General features: G+C 40.5%; 1 protein-coding gene across 2 annotated transcripts in view; it reads left to right on the top strand.

Moving 5' to 3' along the window:
* WNT11 (Wnt family member 11) overlaps positions 1-11,986 on the top strand; it is a 179,845-nt gene extending 167,859 nt beyond the window's left edge. For both annotated transcript variants that reach the window (XM_073548609.1, XM_073548608.1), the window contains exon 6: positions 249-11,986. In XM_073548609.1, coding sequence (XP_073404710.1) covers positions 249-423 — 175 coding nt within the window. In that variant the 3' untranslated portion in view covers positions 424-11,986. The remainder of the gene's footprint in view (positions 1-248) is intronic.
* The last annotated feature ends 9,164 nt before the right edge of the window (positions 11,987-21,150 follow it).

Raw genomic sequence — 21,150 nt, 5'->3', positions numbered from 1 at the left:
GCACGTTCCATACAGCAGTGGCATCTAAGGACATTTAATCATCACGTCAGCCGCATTCAGGCCCATACAGAATGCATTATAGTCGCCCTGTTGTGGTTGTTTTTGTCTTTTTTTCTTTTTTTTTGCTGTTGCGGAATTAGATGATGCATCTGCTGCCAGGTTATGTTTGACATTAACGCCGTCCACTGAATGCTCCTTATGCTGAAGGAAAGTGATTAACCCTCCATTGTCTCATTGTTTTCTTTCAGACAATGCAATAAAACCTCGTTTGGAAGCGACAGTTGTGATTTAATGTGCTGCGGCCGAGGATACAACCCTTACATGGACACGGTGGTGGAGCGGTGTCATTGCAAATACCATTGGTGTTGCTATGTAACTTGCAAAAAATGTGAGAGGACCGTGGAGAGATACGTTTGCAAATGAAAAAAAAACAAAACAAAACACAAAAAAAAAGCACAAAAAAAACAAAAAATTGTTTTGTATCCGTTCCAGACCTCACGAATAAAAAAAAACATGAAAAATCAAAGCACTGTCCACGGTCGGGAAGTACTTTCTTCTACTAGACAAAGATTTTTAAATATTGTGCCAAATGAGATATGATAATAGGAAAATATCAGGACCGACATGAATGTTTTCGAAATTGCAAAAAAAAAATGTAAAGACTGTGGTCAACATTTGGACCGCCCAACCACCTCCTGGTGCCTGCCATGTTGTAAATAATCATGACTCTTCTTATGGTCATGAAGTGGATTCTACCTTGGTACTTTTAGTGATCTACTAGCGAAGAATAAGGGATTATTTTTACCTGTGAAGTAAAATGCTGGACTGGACTTCAAAGCCCCCTTTAAGCTGTGTTATTCAATGGGCTCTATCTGGAAAAAAAAAAGAGTGGAATTCAAACCATTTCAGGTTCACTTTACTAAAATGTAGCTCTGGACTGGAAATACTGTGTAGAGAATATTAAGGTATTGGTTAGACATTAATATAAGAGGAAAATTCAAAAATTCTGCACAAAAGAAAAAAGAAAACTTCGGATTTCCTGCTTTTTTAACAAACTATGGACTGTCTTATTATACTCTGCATCCGGCAGATATTGTCAAGGAAAATTTTACAGTATTTTTGGATTTCCTGTAACTGAAAAGAATTTTTTTTTTTATAAAAAACTTTTTTATATAGTCTACAAAGTGTCCCCAAACCAGAGTATCATTTTAAGGAGGACTTGTCACTTGCAACTAATATGTAATCTGTTCTCATGGTGTAAATGCCGCCGTTCTCCTGAATCCGGCGATGTTTTCCTTTTGTTCCAGCGACTCTCCGTTCCTGATATACGGCCTCCTTTTCCCTATATGTAAATCTAGCCTTTTCAGGAAAGTGGGCGTGGTGCTCAGGTCTTCCTGGTGGGCGTCATCAGGACCACGCCCCTTGCCTAACAAGACCAGATTTATGTGCAAGAAAAAGAAGGCCATATCTCAGGAATAGAAAGGCGCAGAAACAAAAGAAAAGCATTGCCGGATTCAGGAGAACAGCGGCATTCAAACGGCACAAGAAAAATTACGTATTTATGGCAAGTGACAAGTCCCCTTTAAGTATTGTTTACATTCTTTAGAATTCCATGTATCGAATTCAAAGCATCTCAAGTCAACGCCCAGATAACAGTGTCCTGCCACTGTCGGTGGATGTACAAATTTTTGTTTTGTATGCAGAACCTACAGAGAGAGAGAGAGATATTTATGAATATAGCGTTCACTTTCTTTATTCTACCTTTTTATATATATAATTATAAATGTAAGTAAACCGCTTAAAGTTTGTATGAAATAAAAAAACAAAAAAGGTAAAATATGAAATATTTTCTACAAGTCAGTTATATTTTTATATTCATTCTTTTATATACTGTTTTTGGTGAAATGCCACTTGTACATTTGCAGGTTCTCATGTAGGTAAAAAGTGTAAAATGTTTCCTGGAGGGGCAGATGGGGATTTTGAATTTAATTGTCGCCATAATAAAGTAGTACAGCTTATAGAAGAGCGGATTCATGCGCATATCCTGACATTTAAAAAATCAAATCAAATTTTTTTTTTTTAATTAACTTTTTTTTTAAGTTTTGGAAGCTAAATTATGACATGAAAAATGTGACTTGCATGGCAGAACCTTTTCTTATGAATATATATTATTAAACCGATAATGGGAGGGCAAGGATTGATTTTTTTTGCAAGACCTGAAAATTTGGAGAATACCAATGGATCCACCAACTATTTTTTTTTTTCTATTAAAGGTAGCTATTTGAAGACCTTCTAAAATTACATGTTTCCTTTATTAAGGCTAAAGACTATATTTTCTTAGCTTTATGGAGGGTCCTTGAAAGAATTAAATTGGTTTTCCCATTCCCAATTCAAAACAAAAGATGACGTCATGGGCGACTCGTCTTCAACCCACCACCCAGATCTAATGCTGGAAGAAAGCGGTGACTACTGCTCACCAATATGCTGAGACCTGTTTTATGGCAGGTATGACGTACTCTATACATAGCTAGTGCTGAATCACATTACTTTTCACAAAGCGCAGCATATGCATATTTATTGTTAATATAAAGATTAATCACAATATAAAGTTTTTTTCTTGTAACTTTGTGTCTTTTTTCTATCTGCCCCTCTCTGAATCCAGCTGAATGGGCTGTCCTATTCTTAGCTGTAAAAGCTACATTTCCCAACCGGCTTCTCCTTGGTGCTGCAGACACCTCTCCCCTCTCCTGTCCGCTCCCGACTAGCCCTACTCCCCTGAGTTATCATCAAGCTTATGAGTGTAGAATTCACAATATGTCTCTGTCAACTCTTTTGTCTGCACAGTATCCTGCCTGTCTGACTTTATCTTCTGCCATCTACATCAGTTTTGCTGCCTGTATGGTTTTACATAATTTTTAGCTGGTGTATAGCAGCTCTAAACTCTCCTGAATTCCACCACATTTTTGAGTGGTTTGGTGCTGGCTGCTGACAGATCAGGTTTGTAAAACTGAAAATGCTGGTCTGTTGATGCTTATGAGAGAAGATAATCGTCTGTCTTGTGCATCAATAAAGAAGCATTTTCATATCTCTGGCATCTCAGTAGAAGGCAACAAACACACCTCAACTAATCTCAGCCCCTGTATACAGTCAAATCCTGCAGTATATCACTCCTTTCAGCACCTTTATATGGGTCGCCCTCCCAGGGCTGTGGGGTACTCGATACCGGGCCGGTCTCTCAGAGGGGAATGTCACAGCAGCGGTGCCCCCGTCCATGGCCCTGGGCGCCCATGTAAAAGGGGTAGAGTGGTGGAATAAAGTTTATGAGTGATTCGTGATGCCACCTGTGGTATTAGGCAATGAAGATGTTAAGCCGATGCTACAGACAGATCCTCTGGGACAGATGGTGTGGTGCAGCAAGGATGGTGTAGCCCTCCACAGGCAGGGCTGTAGTCCCAGGGCAGTGTAGATCTGTGTTGGGGAAGAGGTGCAGTGTCTGGCACAGAGATCTAGCAGTGCTGGAGAAGTTGCAGAAAGAAGGCAAGGACACAGCGGAATGTAGTTTCTTTACCTTTACTTTGTAAGTGCAGTCCAGGGTCCAGATTACAGATGGCACAGGAGCTGATTAGCCTGGAAGCAACTCAGGAATCTCTCTATGCAGATGGGTTGTGTAGTCTCCTTCCTAGCGCTTACTTGAGGTACATCCAGTACTGTGTTACACTGAAGTTCCTCCTTCTTGTTCCCTCTCAGATCTACCTCGTATGGCAGACAGCTGTAGCCTTCTATCTCTTCTCTTGGCTCACCCGTTGCTGTTGTGCCTCCGAGTCTTAGGTGGAAATAGAGCATTTACAGCTTCCTATTCCTCTGGTTTCTGTTGCAGGACCATTAGTATCCATACAACCGTGGAGACCAGGCTCCAGATCATGCGCTCCAGCTCATGCGCTCCAGCTGGGAACGAGCTCTCAACTCCGCTCAGTCTCCCAGCTTCTCTCCCCACATCTACACACTTTGGCCTCCTCACACTAACTCCCCACTTCCCTTCCTGGCCCTCAGAGAGCACTCCTCCCCCAATTCTGGTTCAGAGCTCCCTCTGCTGGCCCGGAGTGGGAACTGTGTTGCATGTTATGGTTAACTGCTAGAGAGACCCTTCATTGCTTCCAAGCCTGACATCACCCTCCCTGGAGGAAGGCCATGTCACTGTGGCGACCATACTCCTGGGGGCATCACATATACACAACCCCATCTTACAGTATAAGCTTTTAGCCCTTCTTAGCCATATCCTTGAGTGTTTTGCCTCTCTCAACCCCTTTATATTCAGCCCCAAACTGCAGTATAACATCTCACCCCCTCTATACATTAAACTGTAGTATATCCTCTCAACTCTTCTATATACACACCCATTCTGTAGTATAAGATCTCAGTCCCTCCATACAGAACCCCATCCTGCAGCACATCCTTTCAGCCCCCGTATATACAGCCCCATCCTGCAGTATATCACACTTCTTAACCCCTCTACAGAAGATATAAAAAAGTCTACACACCCCTTTTAAAATGCAAGGTTTTTGTTTTGTAAAAAATAATCGTACGCAGAAGAATCATATCAGAACTTTTTACACTTTTAATGATGCCCATAATCTGTACAAATCCATTGAGAAACAAAGTGATATCATTTTGAGAAGGGAAAGAAAAATAAAAAACTAAAATAATGCGGTTGCATAAGTGTCAACCCCGTCTTATGATTGGGGATCGGGTTGTAGATACATTGTTTCCAAGGCTCAAGAGTGCCGTAGAAAGAATTTATCTCTGGATTTGCTGGTAACTGGGTAGGAAGTTGCCCCAAGGAAGAACCGAAGCTTGTGGAGTGTTGCAAAGGGAATTACCATTACTGACACTGGGGATGTGTTTGTGTTCAGAATTAGCCAATCACATTTAAACTAGTGTTAAATAGTAGTGCAGTGATTCTGATTAACCCCATATAAACTTTAACTGTGTGATCAGAATTTTCCTGACATTTTCTTAGTTGCGTTTTACAGCTAAAGCCAAAGCCCATAAACAGCTGACAACACAGCAAATGGATCTCATTTTTTAGATTTATCAGTCATGAGAGGGTACAAAAAAATTTCCAAGGCATTAGTCATTTCTTTGAACACTCTAACAATGGTCATCAAGAAGTGACTTAAATTTGGCACAGTAGTGACTTTACATAGATCTGGACGTTCCTCAAAAATTTATGAATAGGAAAGTGAAAATTGGTTCGGGGGCAGCCAAGACACCAACAGCAACATTAAAGGAGCTGTACGAATTTCTTCCAAGTACTGGTTGACTACTGCATGTGATAACAATCTTCTGTATTCATTTGTCTGACTTTTGGGGTAGGGTGGTTAAGTGGAAGCTTTTACTTGCAAAAAAAACCATCCAAGCCTAGTTATGTTTTGCCAAAACCTACATCAAACCTTCCAAAAGCATGCCGGTAACATGTTATGGTGCGATGAGGCCAAGGTTGAAATTTTTGGCCTTAATTCCAAAAGGTATGTTTGGCGCATAACCAACACTTCGCATCACCAAAAGAGCACCATACCCACAGTGAATCATGGTGGAGGCTGCATTAAAATAAAAAATCTGAATATGAAGGGAGATTTTATCTTTCAGCACAAAGACCCTAAGAATACATACAAATCAACAAATGAATTTCTTTGCCAGAGTTTTGGAATGGCCCAGCCAGTGCCCTGACTTCAATCCAATTGAAAACCTATGGGTGACCTGTAGAGGGCACTGTACACAGGAGATGCCCCAGAAAAACTGACAGACGTTAAGCAACTGCAAGGAAGAGGGGACAAAGATCGCCAATTCTAGTTGTGCCATGCTGATAGACTCAAACTAAAAAGACTGAATGCTTTCATAAAGTCAAAGGGATCTTCAGCAAAGTACTAATCTAAGGGCATGCGTATTTGCAACCACATTATTTTATTTTGTTAACTTTCTTTTACCATTAAAAAAGATTTCAGTGTTCAGTGTGTTTTACAATTAAATTGTACAGATTTTGAATAATAATAAATGTGGAAAAAGTTCTGAAATGATTCTTCTTGGTATGATTTTTTACATGGCAAAAATCTTGTATTTTAACATGGCTGTATACTGTAGACTTTTTTTTATATCCCCTGTATTTACAGGCCCATCCTGCAGTATATCTTCCCCTCAGCCTCCTGTATTGAGCCCCATCCTACAGTATATTTTTCCTTTCAGCCCTCTGTATATAGCCCCATCCTATTGGTAATTTCTGCCCCTCTACTCAGAGCCCCATCCTGTTGTATTACTCTCTTCTCAGCCCCTTTTATACAGCCCATTCCTTTAGTTTATATCTCCTCACAGCCCCTCTATACAGAGCATTATCTTGCAGTATATCTCTCCTTTCAGCCCCTCTATACACAGCCTATCTTGTAGTACATCGCTCTTCTTATCGGCAAACATGCATTACTGCTTTCAGGTATGATCTCTGCACTTTAACGAAGGTGGCTCCGCTACTTTCCGTGATATTAACCCTCACAGTAGAAGTTCCCTCTAGACACCTAGCAGAGCAGAGCTATGCCATCAGGAAGCCCAGAGAAGCACATGTTGGACCATGAGCTCTGGAAATACTACAATTTGTTTCCATTTGCAACTTGAGGTTAAATAGATCCTTTACGGGATGATCTGTGCAAAACGTGGCAAAATTAGAAATGAGTTATATTATCTCAACTGAATAAATATATGGGTCCGTTATTATAAGACCACATTGTAATGTTAGAAATAACCCTTTAACATATTTATTAAGTTTATATTTTGGTAGATGGGACTTTTATGGACATGACAATATTGAATATGTTTATGTTATTAACATTTTTTGTTTTACTTTTATACGGGGAAAAGGAGAGTGATTTAAACTTTTATATTTATTTTTTTATTTTTTTTACTATATAGATTTTTTATTTCTTTTTTTAGTCCCCTCTCCACAAAGGATTTGAAACTTTGACCATACTAAATGCTGCAATGCAATGGGACCACACATAGTTGAAATGCCGTCCTCCAAGGCTGGACTTCATAGGATGACCAAGATGCCTTGAGCAGTCCCCTTGCTACCAACGTTATCTCATCTGTTCCCTTCCATCGTACTAATAGACAACGTTAAAGTGGCTAAGCAGCAGAGAACTGAGCTAGCTCCGGTTGCTGCTGTTACAGGCAGACAGTGGCTGTACAATACAGCCACCATCTACACACCCGCACATCACAGGTCATACAACAACATACAGATCTCTCGGAGAGGTAAGAAAAATATCACAGTAATAACATTAATTGGAAGTAGCTACCCTATAAGTCAAATTATTCAAGTGGTGGTCCCGGACTGCAATATTGGTGGCTTTTCCTTAGGATAAGTGGTGGTCCTTCAGCCAAAACCCACTCCAATCTGCCACTAGCAGGTTTCATGGCTGGTGGAAATAGGCCATGTACCCCTCAGCCAATCATACAGGCTAGTTGACGTTCTCCACTCCCATTGAAATGATGAACATAGACATTGTCTACAAACTGTTTCTACTGCCGAATTTTAATCAAAAGTTACAGTTGATCGCTAAGGATTTCGGACATCAGGACCTCCCCATCGGTGACCATCTCATCGGTCACACACCACCGTCCACTGCAAGATAAGGAATGAGACCAATGGGGGAACCAGGCAGTGATATCGAGGATCAGCAGAGATTGGAGGGCAAGACTACTGGATATGTTTGCTTCCATCTCTGTGGGCCCCCATTTAAGTGAAAAAAGGGGTGGACAACCCCTTTAGGTGTCTCTTTGTGCTCTTCTTCCTTTTTAGGACCATTCGTTGCTTGGATACTTTTTGTCTAGTTTGATTCTTTTCCGGATTCCATGTTTCTTTCCATTGTTAAATTCCTCAAGAGCTATTTTAACTTGTTGAGAAATATTAAAGGTTTAATTTCCTTTATGTTGTGCTGTTTGCCTGTGAGCATTCCTTTTATAAATTAGATTTTCATTTTACTTACAGGATATTTACAAAATACAACCTCAAAGATAGTAATATTAGTGATGTAGCCCGTAGGTAGCTTTTTACTTGTATTAGTGCACATCTGCGCTCAGTGACTCCAGCTCCACTGCATTGCTTACAAGAGCCTGCGGTAGTCTGAAATGATCATTAAGTGCTCAGACCGTGGCTCTATTCCTTATCCATTTCATACACTGCAGTTCTGCTTTTTCTGATCGACTGCTGTTTATAAGCATTAGCCCAGCAGAAAATAATAACATGGAGAGCGAAAATCAGATTCTGACTATAAGAGCTAAAGGGCAGGAAAAATTATCCCCCTCCCCCTGACCAGGCAGATTTTCTTTTTTTAAATATATGTTAAATTAGGATCTCTAAAAAAAATTTCTCGTTCAGTTATTCAAATAAATTTTGCTACTTTTTTTCGATATGTGACATCTAATTTTTATGTTTTTTTACTCATTCTTTTCCTTTTATTCTTCAGAAAAAAAGAATAGTATTAAACAAAAATATGAACAACATTTTAAGTTGTCAAAGGATGAATAAGATACATTTCACATCTCTCACATTAACTATTATCTTTACATGTCAGATTTGTTAGTTTTTTTTTTCATCCAGGTTTAGTGGCTTTCTTCTTTTTTATCTTGTTTTCTTTTTTATCCTTTATCTGTCTTGCTTTTATTTCACATCTTGTGTCTCCCGTAAGGTGATAAAATACTTTTTTTGGGGTACTTTGACATTTCAATACATTTTTATTATTTATGATTTCCTCTGTAACTGGGGTTGGCATATTAGCCCCAGTTACAGGTTAAATTCAGCCTCCCGAGTCCACTAATGAGCTGATCTGGGTCTGCTAAGATCCAGCACCTCCTGATCTCCCCTTTCACCGAGCGATCACACGATCTCTAGGATGGAAGGATAAAGTGATGTTTTTCCTTATTGTACTGTTTACTTAGCAATCAAGAAGGCAGAGACGGTAATAAAGCATTTCTACCTTCTATTTGGGGTTGTCAGAGGCAACAAGCTCCTGAATAGTTAGGCTGCATAGACTTCAGGCCAGCCCCATGGTTTAAAACAAAGGGCGGTCTACAAGTAGTTAAAGGAATTTATAAATATGGTATTACACAGCCTTCAACCAGAACTTGTGCAGCTCTTCTACAGTTCTCTTTTGTGGCTCATGTAGTGCCTTGGAAAAAGTTTTCATGTCCTGTGAACTTTTCTGCATTTTTTTTCCCGTTACACCTACAAACTCACAGTAAATGTTTTTTCATTCCATAAAGGCCAGATTTGTGGAGCATATGACTAATAGTTGTCCTTTGGACAAATTCCCCTCCCCTGAGCTATGGATCTTTGCAACTCCTCCACAGTGACCTTGGGCCTCTTGGCTGCTTCTCTAATTAGTGCTCTCTTTGCTTAGGATGCCAGTGTAGGTGGACGGCCACGTCTTGGTAGGTTTGCATTTGTGCACACTCCGTCCATTTTTGGATGATGGATTGAACAGTTTTCTGTGAAATGTTCTGAACTTGGGATATTTTTTATAACCTAACCATGCTTTACTTTTCTCTGCAAATTTATCCCTGACCTGTCTGGTGTGCTCCTTGGTTTTCATGATGCTGTTTGCTCCCTAATGTTCTCACACAAACCTCTGAGGCCTTCACAGAACAGCTGTAGTTATACCATAAATTACACTTTTGGAGGCAATTGGTCACTCATGATTTTATTTAGGGGTATTAGACTACAGAGGCCGAGTACAAATGCACATCACAATTTTCAGATTTATATTGTTAAAATAATTAGAAAACTTTATATAATTTCCTTTACACTTCACAAATACTTCCTACATTGTATTGGTATCATGTAAAATCCCAATAAAATAAATTTCTGTTTGAGGATGTAACTTGAAAATATGTGGAACAACCCACAGGGTATGAATTCTTTTTCAAGGGATTATAAATGTGGTTTCTGCTCTAAAAGCTGTTTTATTCTGTTACTCAAACTGCTGGATTAAAATAAGCTTAACACACCATTAAAGGATCGGTCATAAGTTCTGTCTCCGATCCTGGCTACATAATTGCGCCGTTGGTCCAAACTGTGCTCGCTCGATGCTGTAAGCAGAGGCAGCTTTGTCTCTGTAGTATTTGGGGAGCGCGCGGAAATCCATATTTAGTGCAGCACTTGCAAGCTCTATAGCAAAGAGGTTGTAAGCACTGCATTCCTTGCCTAGGAGACTAGCCACCAATAATAGATTGCAGAAGTGGCCGGTAACCTAGGCAATGATCTTTAAACTGTACAATTAAAAATCCTTCTGTTCTTAAGAAAAGAGAGGATTTCTTTAAAGAAGTAAAATGCAAAATAGCCTGTTTTTACAAGCACTTTGCAACTTTACCTATCCAAAAAGATGGGTCCACCCCTTTAAATAATAATTTGCACTTCTCCTATTGAATTTGCGCCACAAATGGAAATGAATATCTGGATTCACAAGTCATATACGAAAAAAAAAAAAAATACTTTAAACACCATGGCTTCATATTGGCTTCCCAGGTAAACTAAGGACAGAATCGACACAGACGTAACACTGTGGAATCTTTGGGGTGGAGTAACATTTTACCTCTATGAATCATTGTTTTTTAGCAATTAAATTTAATCAAGAAACCATTGTAGTCACATAGCTGCAGGATTGGAAAAAAGGTTAGAAAAACACAGATTAATAATCATAAAGCGATGAAACAGCTTTAATTAAAAAGATGGCAGTGATAACATCTGCAGATAGAGGATTGCTACATCGCACCTCCCAGCTATGTACTGTAGTCACCGGCACCAGACAACAAAGTCAGCTTTATGTGTCTCTCTAGTCTCTATCTGAGCACAGCGTAGGATAAAGGGAGAGAGGCTGAGCTCGGGGATATGTGCCGTAGTTTACTATTTGATACAGTATTTTTATTTAAAAAGCTGTTTAACTACTGCCCGGAATCATGGCGAAAGCTTGTGAGTCCTGCTTCTTTGTCCGCTCAGAAATAAAGCCTGGGAATCTTGTTCCTCCACCAAGAGAAAGCCTGTGGGTCCGGCTATCTCTTCAAAGAAAAAGCTTGTGAGTCATGCTTCCCGGGACCACTCATAGAGAAGGCCTGTGAGTCCTTCTTCCTCCTCCCACTGATAAAGAAAGCCTATAAGTTCTGCTTCCTCTTCCCACTGATAAAGCCTGTGAGTCCTGCTTCTCTCACCCACTCATAGAGAGAGCCTGTGAGTCCTGCTTCTCTCTCCCACTCATAGAGAAAGCCTTTGAGTCCTGCTTCTGTGGCACCCTGCATCTTTACTGCCACAAAAGGGTTAAATATGTACTGTTTTGTATGTGTTTTGTGAGCAATGGGAGTTATTCTTTCTCTGCTAGAGACCACAAAACACACACAATTTACCTCACTCCCTTACTTGTCTGAAGCTTAGAGCTTTGCAGACATACCCTAACTGGGAGGGGGAGGAGTGAGTCAAGAGTTGTTGTTTTCAGTGGTGAAGAAGGTGGAAGTGAACGCTCCTGGGAGCCATGACATGTGCTTGATCCAGGAGTAAAGCTAAGAAGCATCAGGGAATCAGCCCCTAGGCCATCCATGCTTTCAGAGCAGGGTGCTAAGCTGAGAGACTGAGTTTATACAACCAACAGCGCAGTGTTTTCCACGGGAAGACTGCAGTGAACTAGGATCAGTGAAGGATTTTGCAAGAAGGAACTTCACAAAGGAACCAAGCTGCAAGTTGCCCGAGGAGGAAAACACAGTGAGTAGAAGCTATACTAGAAGTTCCAAACTCTGGGAAGCCTTGGTCCCTGAAGGGATTAGAATAGCAGGAAGCTTACACTGAGTCACAGCAGAGTGAAGGATAACTCCCATTTTGCAAAGCAGACTGTAACCTGGTGAGAGTTGTAATATCTCCTCTGAACTGCAGTTGAACTACAGTAAATGATAAAGTGACTTTTCTTGTCTCCTGCCTTATTACTCCGTGCCTTCTACTTCCATCACAATCTCTGGGGGTCAGCCCTGGTTGGAGAGGGTTAAACATCTGCACTGCCATCACCCTCTACTCCCCAGGGATCATCTGCAGTGCCGGCTATCCTACAGTCGAACACTCCAACTGGCGTCACGAATCACTACATAAACTTTATCCCTAATCAATACTCCCCTTTAACATGACCGCCTGGGGCCACGGACCGGGTCACTGCCACTGTGACACATCCCTTTAAGATGACCGGCCTGGTACCGAGTATCCCACGGCCCCTGGGGCGTGTCACTTCTCTCACCCACTCATAGAGAAAGCCTGTGAGTCCTGCTTCTCTCACCCACTCATAGAGAGAGCCTGTGAGTCCTGCTTCTCTCACCCACTCACAGAGAATATCTGTGAGTCCTGCTTCTCTTACCCACTCATAGAGAAAGCCTGTGAGTCCTGCTTCTATCACCCACTCATAGAGAAAGCCTGTGAGTCCTGCTTCTCTCACCCACTCCTAGAGAAAGCCTGTGAGCTTTGCTTCTCTCACCCACTCATAGAGAATGTCTGTGAGTCCTGCTTCAATCACCCACTCATAGAGAAAGCCTGTGAGTCCTGCTTCTATCACCCACTCATAGAGAAAGCCTGTGAGTCCTGCTTCAATCACCCACTCATAGAGAAAGCCTGTGAGTCCTGCTTCTATCACCCACTCATAGAGAAAGCCTGTGAGTCCTGTTTCGTCCACCAACTCATAGAGAAAGCCTGTGAGTCTTGCTTCTCTCTCCCACTCATAGATGTGAGTCCTGCTTCTGTCAACCACTCATAGATAAAGCATGTGAGTCCTTTTCCTATTTGACTTGCTATCTCAATTTTATGCTTCCCTGTGCTAGTGGCTTTTGTGAATAGCTAGAAAGATTAATTTACTAATGCAAGAAGAGGTGGCACCATAGCAGTTAGGGTCCCGTCACACTAAACGATGCACCAGTGATCCCGACAATGATACGACCTGGTCAGGATCGCTGGTGCGTTGTTACATCATCGCTGGTGAGCTGCCAAACAGGAAGATTTCACCAGCGATCAGGACCAGCGAGGATGCTGGTATCCCAAGTAAATATCAGGTAACTAAGCGAGAGCGTCACTTAGTTACCCGCTGTGTACCTTAGATACCTGCGTGCTTGCGCTGGGAGCTGGTATCCAAGGTAAAGATCGGGTAACTAAACACGCGTCACTTAGTTACCTGCTGTGTACCTTGGTTACCAGCTCCCAACGCGATCACGCAGGTATCTAAGGTACACAATGGGTAACTAAGTGACGCGCGCTTAGTTACCCGATATTTATGTGGCGCCCCTGAGGATTCAGTTGCCACAGAGGTACTGCACCTCCTCCTGAGGTGTGGTACCCCACCATCCAGGTGAGTTGGAGGCTCCTGACCACGCTCCAACACTCGCATCCCACACAACATGGTAGTTCAGCAAAGCCACATTGCAGCTCCCTGCTTGGAGTGTAGCAGAGCACCTCTGGTGGCTCCCTGCTTGGAACATGAAATGTGCTGGGAGGCGGGTGGAGTTTAGAATACATAAAGAGCGGGAAGGTTTAGTGAGTCAGTCAGTCAGTGAGTGAGAGAGAGAGTGTCACTCAGAGAGGGGTGAGGATCCCTGGAAGAGGGATGGAGGAAGGAGTGCTGCAGCTGCCTCAGTGATCTGAGACAGCTGGCACAGGAAAGGAAAGAAGGAGAAAGAAGTTGGACTGAAACCTGATCTTCTATGAGAGAGAGGGATTAGTACGGAACGAAGGAGTAAAAAGGAACAGAGAAGACGTGGGTTAGAGGAGAACCCTGCCTAGAAGTTCTAAGCGCAAGGCCGTGGCCCGGTCCCCGAGGGTGTATGGATACTGAAGGTCCTGCAGCAGACACCGGTGGAATAGTGGGCTGTAAATGTACTACTCCCATCTAAGACTTGGGGGCACAACAGCAACGTGAATAGTGAGCCGGGACTCAGGAGAGAGGAGTCTCCGAAGCAGGCTACAGCTGTCTGCCGTACAAGTAGAGTTCTTGGGAACATCTGTCAGGAGGCACTCCAGTGTAACTCAGTACTAGGAGTACTTCACACTTAAAGGCACTATAAGAGGAAACGTTCAGAAAGGCACATGTTGGCAGAGTGTTGGAAGGGAGCATTCCATCTGATCTGGAGGTTGACTGAGTTCCTGACCCGGAGGACACAGCACGGAGGCAGGCACCTGTGTGTGCTACAAACAGTGAGTAAAGCTTTGGAACTGCATGCTCTGGTGTCCTCCAATTATTCCTGCACCAACACACCCTGTACCACTACATCTGGGTATCAGCTTCTACACCGCCTTCACTTCTCCTCTGCCCCTACATCTACACTGCCCTGGGGCTACAGCTCCACCTGTGGGGAGCTTCACCATCTTGGCTGCAACACACCACCAGCCCTAGAGGATCTGCATGCAGCGTTGGCCCAACATCCCACTTGCCGAACACCACAGGTGGTGTCACGAACTATTACATTAACTACAAACCACCATTCAACACCCCTGATTACTTGGGCGCCCAGGGCCACGGACCGGGTCACTGCTGCTGTGACACATCCCCCTGACACCGGCCCGGTACCGAGTACCCCACGGCCCTGGGAGGGCGACCCATTTACCTTGGATACCAGCTCCCAGCATCTGCTTACAGCGCTGGGAGCTCGCTGTTCGTTGGTCTCCCGCTGCCACACGCAGCGATGCGTGCTGGCCAGTGGGAGACCAACAATCAAAAAATTGCCCAGGACGTTCAAGCACGATCAGCGATGCCCGGCAGGGGGGCCGGTCGCTGATGGGTGTCACACACAGTGAGATCGCTGGCGAGATCGCTGGTGCGTCACAAAATCAGCGATCTCGCTGTGTGTGACAGGGCCTTTAATTAGTAATAGGAAGTGGAAGTCACTATAGACGACTTACCATCACAATAGCTAGTCAATGGCTGCCGCAATCATGGGACTGAAAGATAAAACATCACATACCAATAACATGAAACATTTTACTAAAGTCTTCAAAAGTGACAGTAATTATATAAAAAACAATCAGGACCAGAAACCAAAAATAATTATACAAAACCTAAAATGTTGCATTTTACAGTTTTGTTAATAAAGCGAGAAAGCAAAATGCTTGAGGAAGCAAGCGTACCCCGCACAGCGCACCTCTTCCTCGAGGTTCCAACCAGAAGAACTTCAGAAGGCAAATTCACACATTTATATAACCTTGATTTTATTCAAAAGTTTACACAACCTTGCCCGTGTCTGTCATAGAAAATATGTGCGAACATTAAAATTCCAAAAAAAAAAAGAGAAAACTCTTGTACGCCTTAGTCCGTAGAAGATAAGAAACACATGTCAATAGTCTTATATTAACCACTTGTACTCAGTGAAAGGGCAGACGTGTTTTCCCTCGAGAGGGGAAGACGTCAGAAGAAATATTAGAACGCAATTTTTTTTTTTTCCGTTCTTCAAAAAAAAAATCGTTCAAGAATTTCATCAAATCCTTTAAATTAAAACCAACAGTGCGGTAGTCAAAATTAAACGTGTTCCATGGAGTGGCTGTGGGCTGAAATAAAAGGACCTCTGTGAAGACCGGCGTAGACTGGACGATCTGTCTGTCTTGCTCATGTGTGAAATAAAAAGAAAAAAATGAAAAAAGAAATTGTTGAATTTTTGCTTTTAAAGAGTTTTATTAATCCTCAAGAACACGATCTTCAGAATAGGAGCCGATGTAGTTTTTAATAAATGTTATCCGTATTATTTTACATTTTCAAAGTCCAATGTAAGAAGAGAAAGAAAAAAAACATAAGGCGGAATAGTATTATATATTTTTGGTGCCTAATTGTAGCCAGAATCAACACAAAGAGCATGAAATTGCCTTCTGTGAAATTTACAATAAAATGAAAGAATTAACGGCTGAAAAACTTTTTTTTTTTTCGGAATGAATGACTACAAAAATTAATTAAACTTCAACGCGTGAAAAATGGTCAAAATTTGGACGAGTTCCACACGCCTTTCCAATGACTTAAATAAATGGCCGAAAATTTTTTTTTTTTCATTTTATGAATGGCTGAAAAATAAAAATTGAAAGACAAATTTAGACAAAATTTTTGAACAAATTTTCCACAAAATTTTACAAAAAAAAAAAAAAATAACATACAGAAATAAGTTCAAAAAATGTTCCGGAGTTAATGAGATCTTGAGTTCAGTCTGGAATTCACAAAATGTTCATTCTTTATCTTTAAATGATTATCCCCACCAATGTTCTAAGTTTTAGGGGGGTCCTGCAGTTGGCAAACCACCAAAGCTCTTTTAGCCCAGAATGGGTCTATGACTTTCCTACTGACCATGGGATTTCCAAAGAAAATGGGACATAAAAGGGGGCTTGGCTTGTGCTTATGTGCCCCAAAGTGAGACTTTATGGGAAGGGTTGGTAGAAAGATTGGGGATAGGGCTCAAAATATTTTTAGAAGTTGACTTCAAGAGTAGAAATCCATGTCGCTTCAAAAATGTATAAGAGGCAAAGTCACTTAATTTTATAAATTCCAGGACCGTTTTATTGGTGACTCAGCTCCTTCACGTCTACGAATTTACTTTTTGGGAAATTTACCAAAATTCTGATGCGTAGCTATACTGGGAAATTGGAGATTTTATGTAACCAGACTGATTAATGGTGGCAAATTAATTGGTCCAAAAATTAGGACCAATTAATTTTTTGTTTAAACTTTTTAGTTTTTGTTTTATCATTTTATAACAGATTCTCCTTCATTATTTATAAGATATATCAGTGTTATGCTAATGTTTAGTTTCGCGCTCGTGTCATTTCATGGAACGTATTTTTTTGGAGGCTGGATTCTCACGGCGGCGTTACCCCTCGGTATACCTGGCCCCACGGATCCCGTACTCTTACATTACTTCATGTGTTGTAAAGTCTACAGAAATTTCTCATAAATATCGGAGTGTGTAAATGGTCCCGGCAGAGCTCGGTTACACTATGAAGCATTCTGGAGAGCGCAGTTTATCAGCCCCGGGGGAAGTCATATAGTTGGTGAGGCTGAAAAAGACACAAGCCTTTCTTCCATGGAAGGAAAACATCCATTCAAAAAGGATTTTTTCCACTGTTATTTCTACGAGAGATGAAAATTACATCCTGACTGCAGTAAAAGCAGAGCAGAAAATCCATGGCGTTACTAAACTGAGGGGCAATGGAGGGGCGGGGGGAGAACGGAGGAGAAGGAGGGGTCTTATTGATAAGAATGTTACAGAAACATGGTGCCTACCAGAAGAGGAACTGAGGGGCACGGTCAGCCAGCAAAATATAAATAATAAATATATATATATATATATATATATATATATATAAAAAAATAAAACATAAATAAAAAAATATAAAACAAATATGTAAAATAAAATATAAAATAAAACTAATGAAATTAAATCTAAATATAAAATAAAACTAAAAATAATTAAAATATAAAAATATAGATGTAAAATAAAATATAAAATTAATAACATATCATTTGAAAATATAAATAAAAATAATAAAAATATAAAAAATAACCATATGTAGAATAATAACATAAATAAAAATAATTACATATCAAATTAAAACATCATAAAATATAAAAATCAAGTATAAAAATATAAAGTTAAACTATGATATAAAATAAAAAAATAAAATTACCGTATTTAAAATATAAAAAATATATATGAAAAATAAAATATTAAATATCTTAAAATATAAAAAGAAAATATTAAAATAACCATATATAAAAAATATAACATTATATAAATAAAAATAGTAAACTATAAAGTGAAAATACTAAAACAAAATATAAAAATAAAATATAAAATATACAAAGATAAATAATAAAATCAAATATAAGAGTATACAAGTAAAATAAAGTTTAAAATAATGACAAAATATTAAAACTAACCATAAAAATATAAATAAAAAAACAAATATAAAAATGACCATAAAATTATAGAATTGAAAATAATGGTATAAAAATATATCAAAATATAAATGCAAAATATAATAACGAATGTAAAATAAAAATAATTACAATATAAAAATATGTAAAATAATTGCATAAAATATAGATAAAAACATAAAAAATAACTACAGTAATATCAATTTGTGACTATAACTATAAAAAGTAACACCATTCAAAACATTAAAGGGAAACTACATCAAAAATGATAAAAAAAAATCCTTCATTTACTTTTTGAAGGTTGACCCTGCCTAGTAGTGTAAAAAAGCTAAAATCACTCAAAAATTAAAGGGGAATACCACTCAAGTTGTTAAAAGTACCAACACCCACATGTTAAAGGATAACCTTGCGCAAGGGCAATTAGAACCACGTTATAACATTGCTCCATCCGTAATGTCAAACGGGAACTTCAACAATATGATAATGGGTGTCTACACCAAAAATGTAAAAATAATAATTCTACCAAATTCCACCTCTGTGTTTAAAGGGTGATGTTACTCAATGTTTCGAAGGGACCTTCACCCAAAAAAATCACCAAAAATAAGATTAAAAATGCAAACGTAAAAAACACCTAAACTATTAATGGTAACAGAACTCAAATTGTTAGAAGGTAACATGAGCCACACTGTTAGAAGGCAACTCCAGGAAAATGTTAAACGGTACTCCATCCATCCATCCATCCACATGTTCAAAGATAAAGATTACTCCTACAAATCTGTTCAAAGGGTAACCGCAACCACATGTGAAATGGCAACACTTCTAAAATGTTAAAAGATGAGAACGTCCAAAATGTTTAATGGTTACACCACATTACAGGGTTGTCACACCCGACGTGTAAGAGATAACCACCGAAAATGTAGCAAGGAAACCAAGCTCAAAATTGTAGGAAGGTTACGCCATTCAAATATTCTAAAAAGAAACTTTTTTTCCCCTAATTTTAAAGGTTAAATCCAAAATGTTAAACACTAAGGCTAAAGGTTAACTCCATCACTTACAGTTACAAAGTGACTTCAACTACAGGGGAAAAGTTACGCTGCCCGAAAAGTTACAAAAAGGTGCGAAATGGGAACGCCACAAAAATAGGTCAAAAGTAATCCAAAAGAGTGAAAAATTACTCACCTGATATGTTAACAGGTTTTTGCAGCCAGGATATTAAAAGGGAACTGTTAGGAACAAAAAGAGGAACATTGACCAAAATGCTTAATCTGAACCTCGTCCAACGATCGCTTACACGTTTTGCTGTGTTGCTTGGTTTGAAATATTCCTGTTTTGTAGAATGAATAAAATGCTTGGTTCTTAATAATCAATATACCTGGTGGTAAAACGTATGGTCATTATTATACTTAGTGACTCTGTCGGATAACGATTAACATCACTGGCAGCTTAGTGGTTAGTAGATCATATCTTGACTTATTAGGTAATAATGATGAAATTGAATGACCAGGAATATTAATAATAACCCACTGGGCCACCAGTTCAGAAAATATAATCCCTGGTGGTCTAGTGGGGTAATATGAACCATCCTAGTGATTACTGGTCATTATTAAAGGGTTATTCCCATATTCATAGATGGATATTACCGGATAGAGCTGATAAATACAAGCATTTTTGCAATTTACTGCTTATTTGATCTTGCAGCCGCTCTTGAGATATTAACACTTCTTTTGCCCACAGTTCGTTGCTGAAGAGACCGGCTACCACTGCTGTCTAGCTTGAAAAGTACTGTGCTGAAGTTGGCCGTGATTAGGAGGTGACAGCAATACATGTTAGCTTTAAAGGGAATCTGTCACCGGAAGTTGCAGGCCTATGTAAATGGCCTGGGTCCGGTCCGATGGGCGGTGTTTCTTCTTTTTCCTCCACCCCATCCGTGGCCCCCATCCGCGCTCTTCTCCGGTATTCTTCTCCATCGTTCACACGTGTGCAAAGCAATCTTGTTTCACGCACGCACAGTATGCTTTACCCAACTGCGGGCAAAGCCAAAAATCATTACTGCGCATGCGCCGGTACACTATGTCCCAGAAGTAATTCGCTGTGTTCCAGGACATAGTGTACCGGCGCATGCGCAGTAATGATTTTCGGCTTTGCCCGCAGTTGAGCAAAGCATACTGCGCGTGCGTGAAGCAAGATTGCTTTGCGCACACGCAAACGATGGAGATGAATACCGGAGAAGAGTGCAGACAGGGACCACGGATAGGTTGGAGAAAAAAGAAGAAACACCGCCCATCCGACCGGACCCAGGTTATTTACATAGGCCTGCAACTTCCGGTGACAGTTTCCCTTTAAAACGTGCTTACAAGCTCAGAAGCACAGAGCTTGTAAGCACTACACATGTTCTTCTATCTAGCAGCAGTGGTCGGTCTCTTAGGCAACAAAAAGTAAACAAAAGAAAGTCGAATTAAATTCTACACAAATAGATTTACTCATCTCTAGGAAGGTCCTTTGGTGCTCATGCTTCTTTTTCTAGGATTTCCTGATACTTAAAGAGTTTGTCTGGTCCAAATCAATAAGTCTGCAGTCACTCTATGTGACTGCAGACTTATGAATCCCCCAGTGCATGCACTGTGCGCTGCGGGGATTTGCTGGTTTCCAGCCCGGGACCAGAGGGTATGTATGAGTTATACATATTACAGGCCAATGGGCGTGGCCTCACTTTCCATACACTTGTACAGAGTGAGGACACGCCCTCTAGTCGGATACACCCACTGGCCGGCCGAATCACTAGATGGAGTGCGGCCTCGGCTCAATACAAGTGTATATAGCAAGGTCACACCCACTGGCCTGGAGTATGTATAACTCATAAATACCCTCCGGTCCCGGGTCAGAAACCCGCAAATCCCCACAGCGCACAGATTCCTAAGTCTGCAGTCACAAAGAGTGACTGCAAATTTATTGATTTGGACTGGACAATCCCTTTAAATGGAATCTAAATGTAGGATCAACCCTCCAACGCCTACTTTAACTTAAAAAAGCAGATTCTAATACAGCTCAGTGGCGGTCTGGCAGAGTAATGTGGACCATCCTATTACATACTGCACTGGTGGACACAGACAGATGAGGTCCCTATGCAAGGACAGTATATGGGCCTTTTGCTGTCCAATAGCTCCTCATAATGCACAATTCCACCTGT

The sequence above is a fragment of the Dendrobates tinctorius genome, unplaced genomic scaffold, assembly GCF_039654945.1.
Source record: "Dendrobates tinctorius isolate UK_male_01 unplaced genomic scaffold, ASM3965494v1 ptg000157l, whole genome shotgun sequence".
NCBI classification, from domain to species: domain Eukaryota; kingdom Metazoa; phylum Chordata; class Amphibia; order Anura; family Dendrobatidae; genus Dendrobates; species Dendrobates tinctorius.
This window is presented reverse-complemented; position numbering and strand designations above follow the sequence as displayed.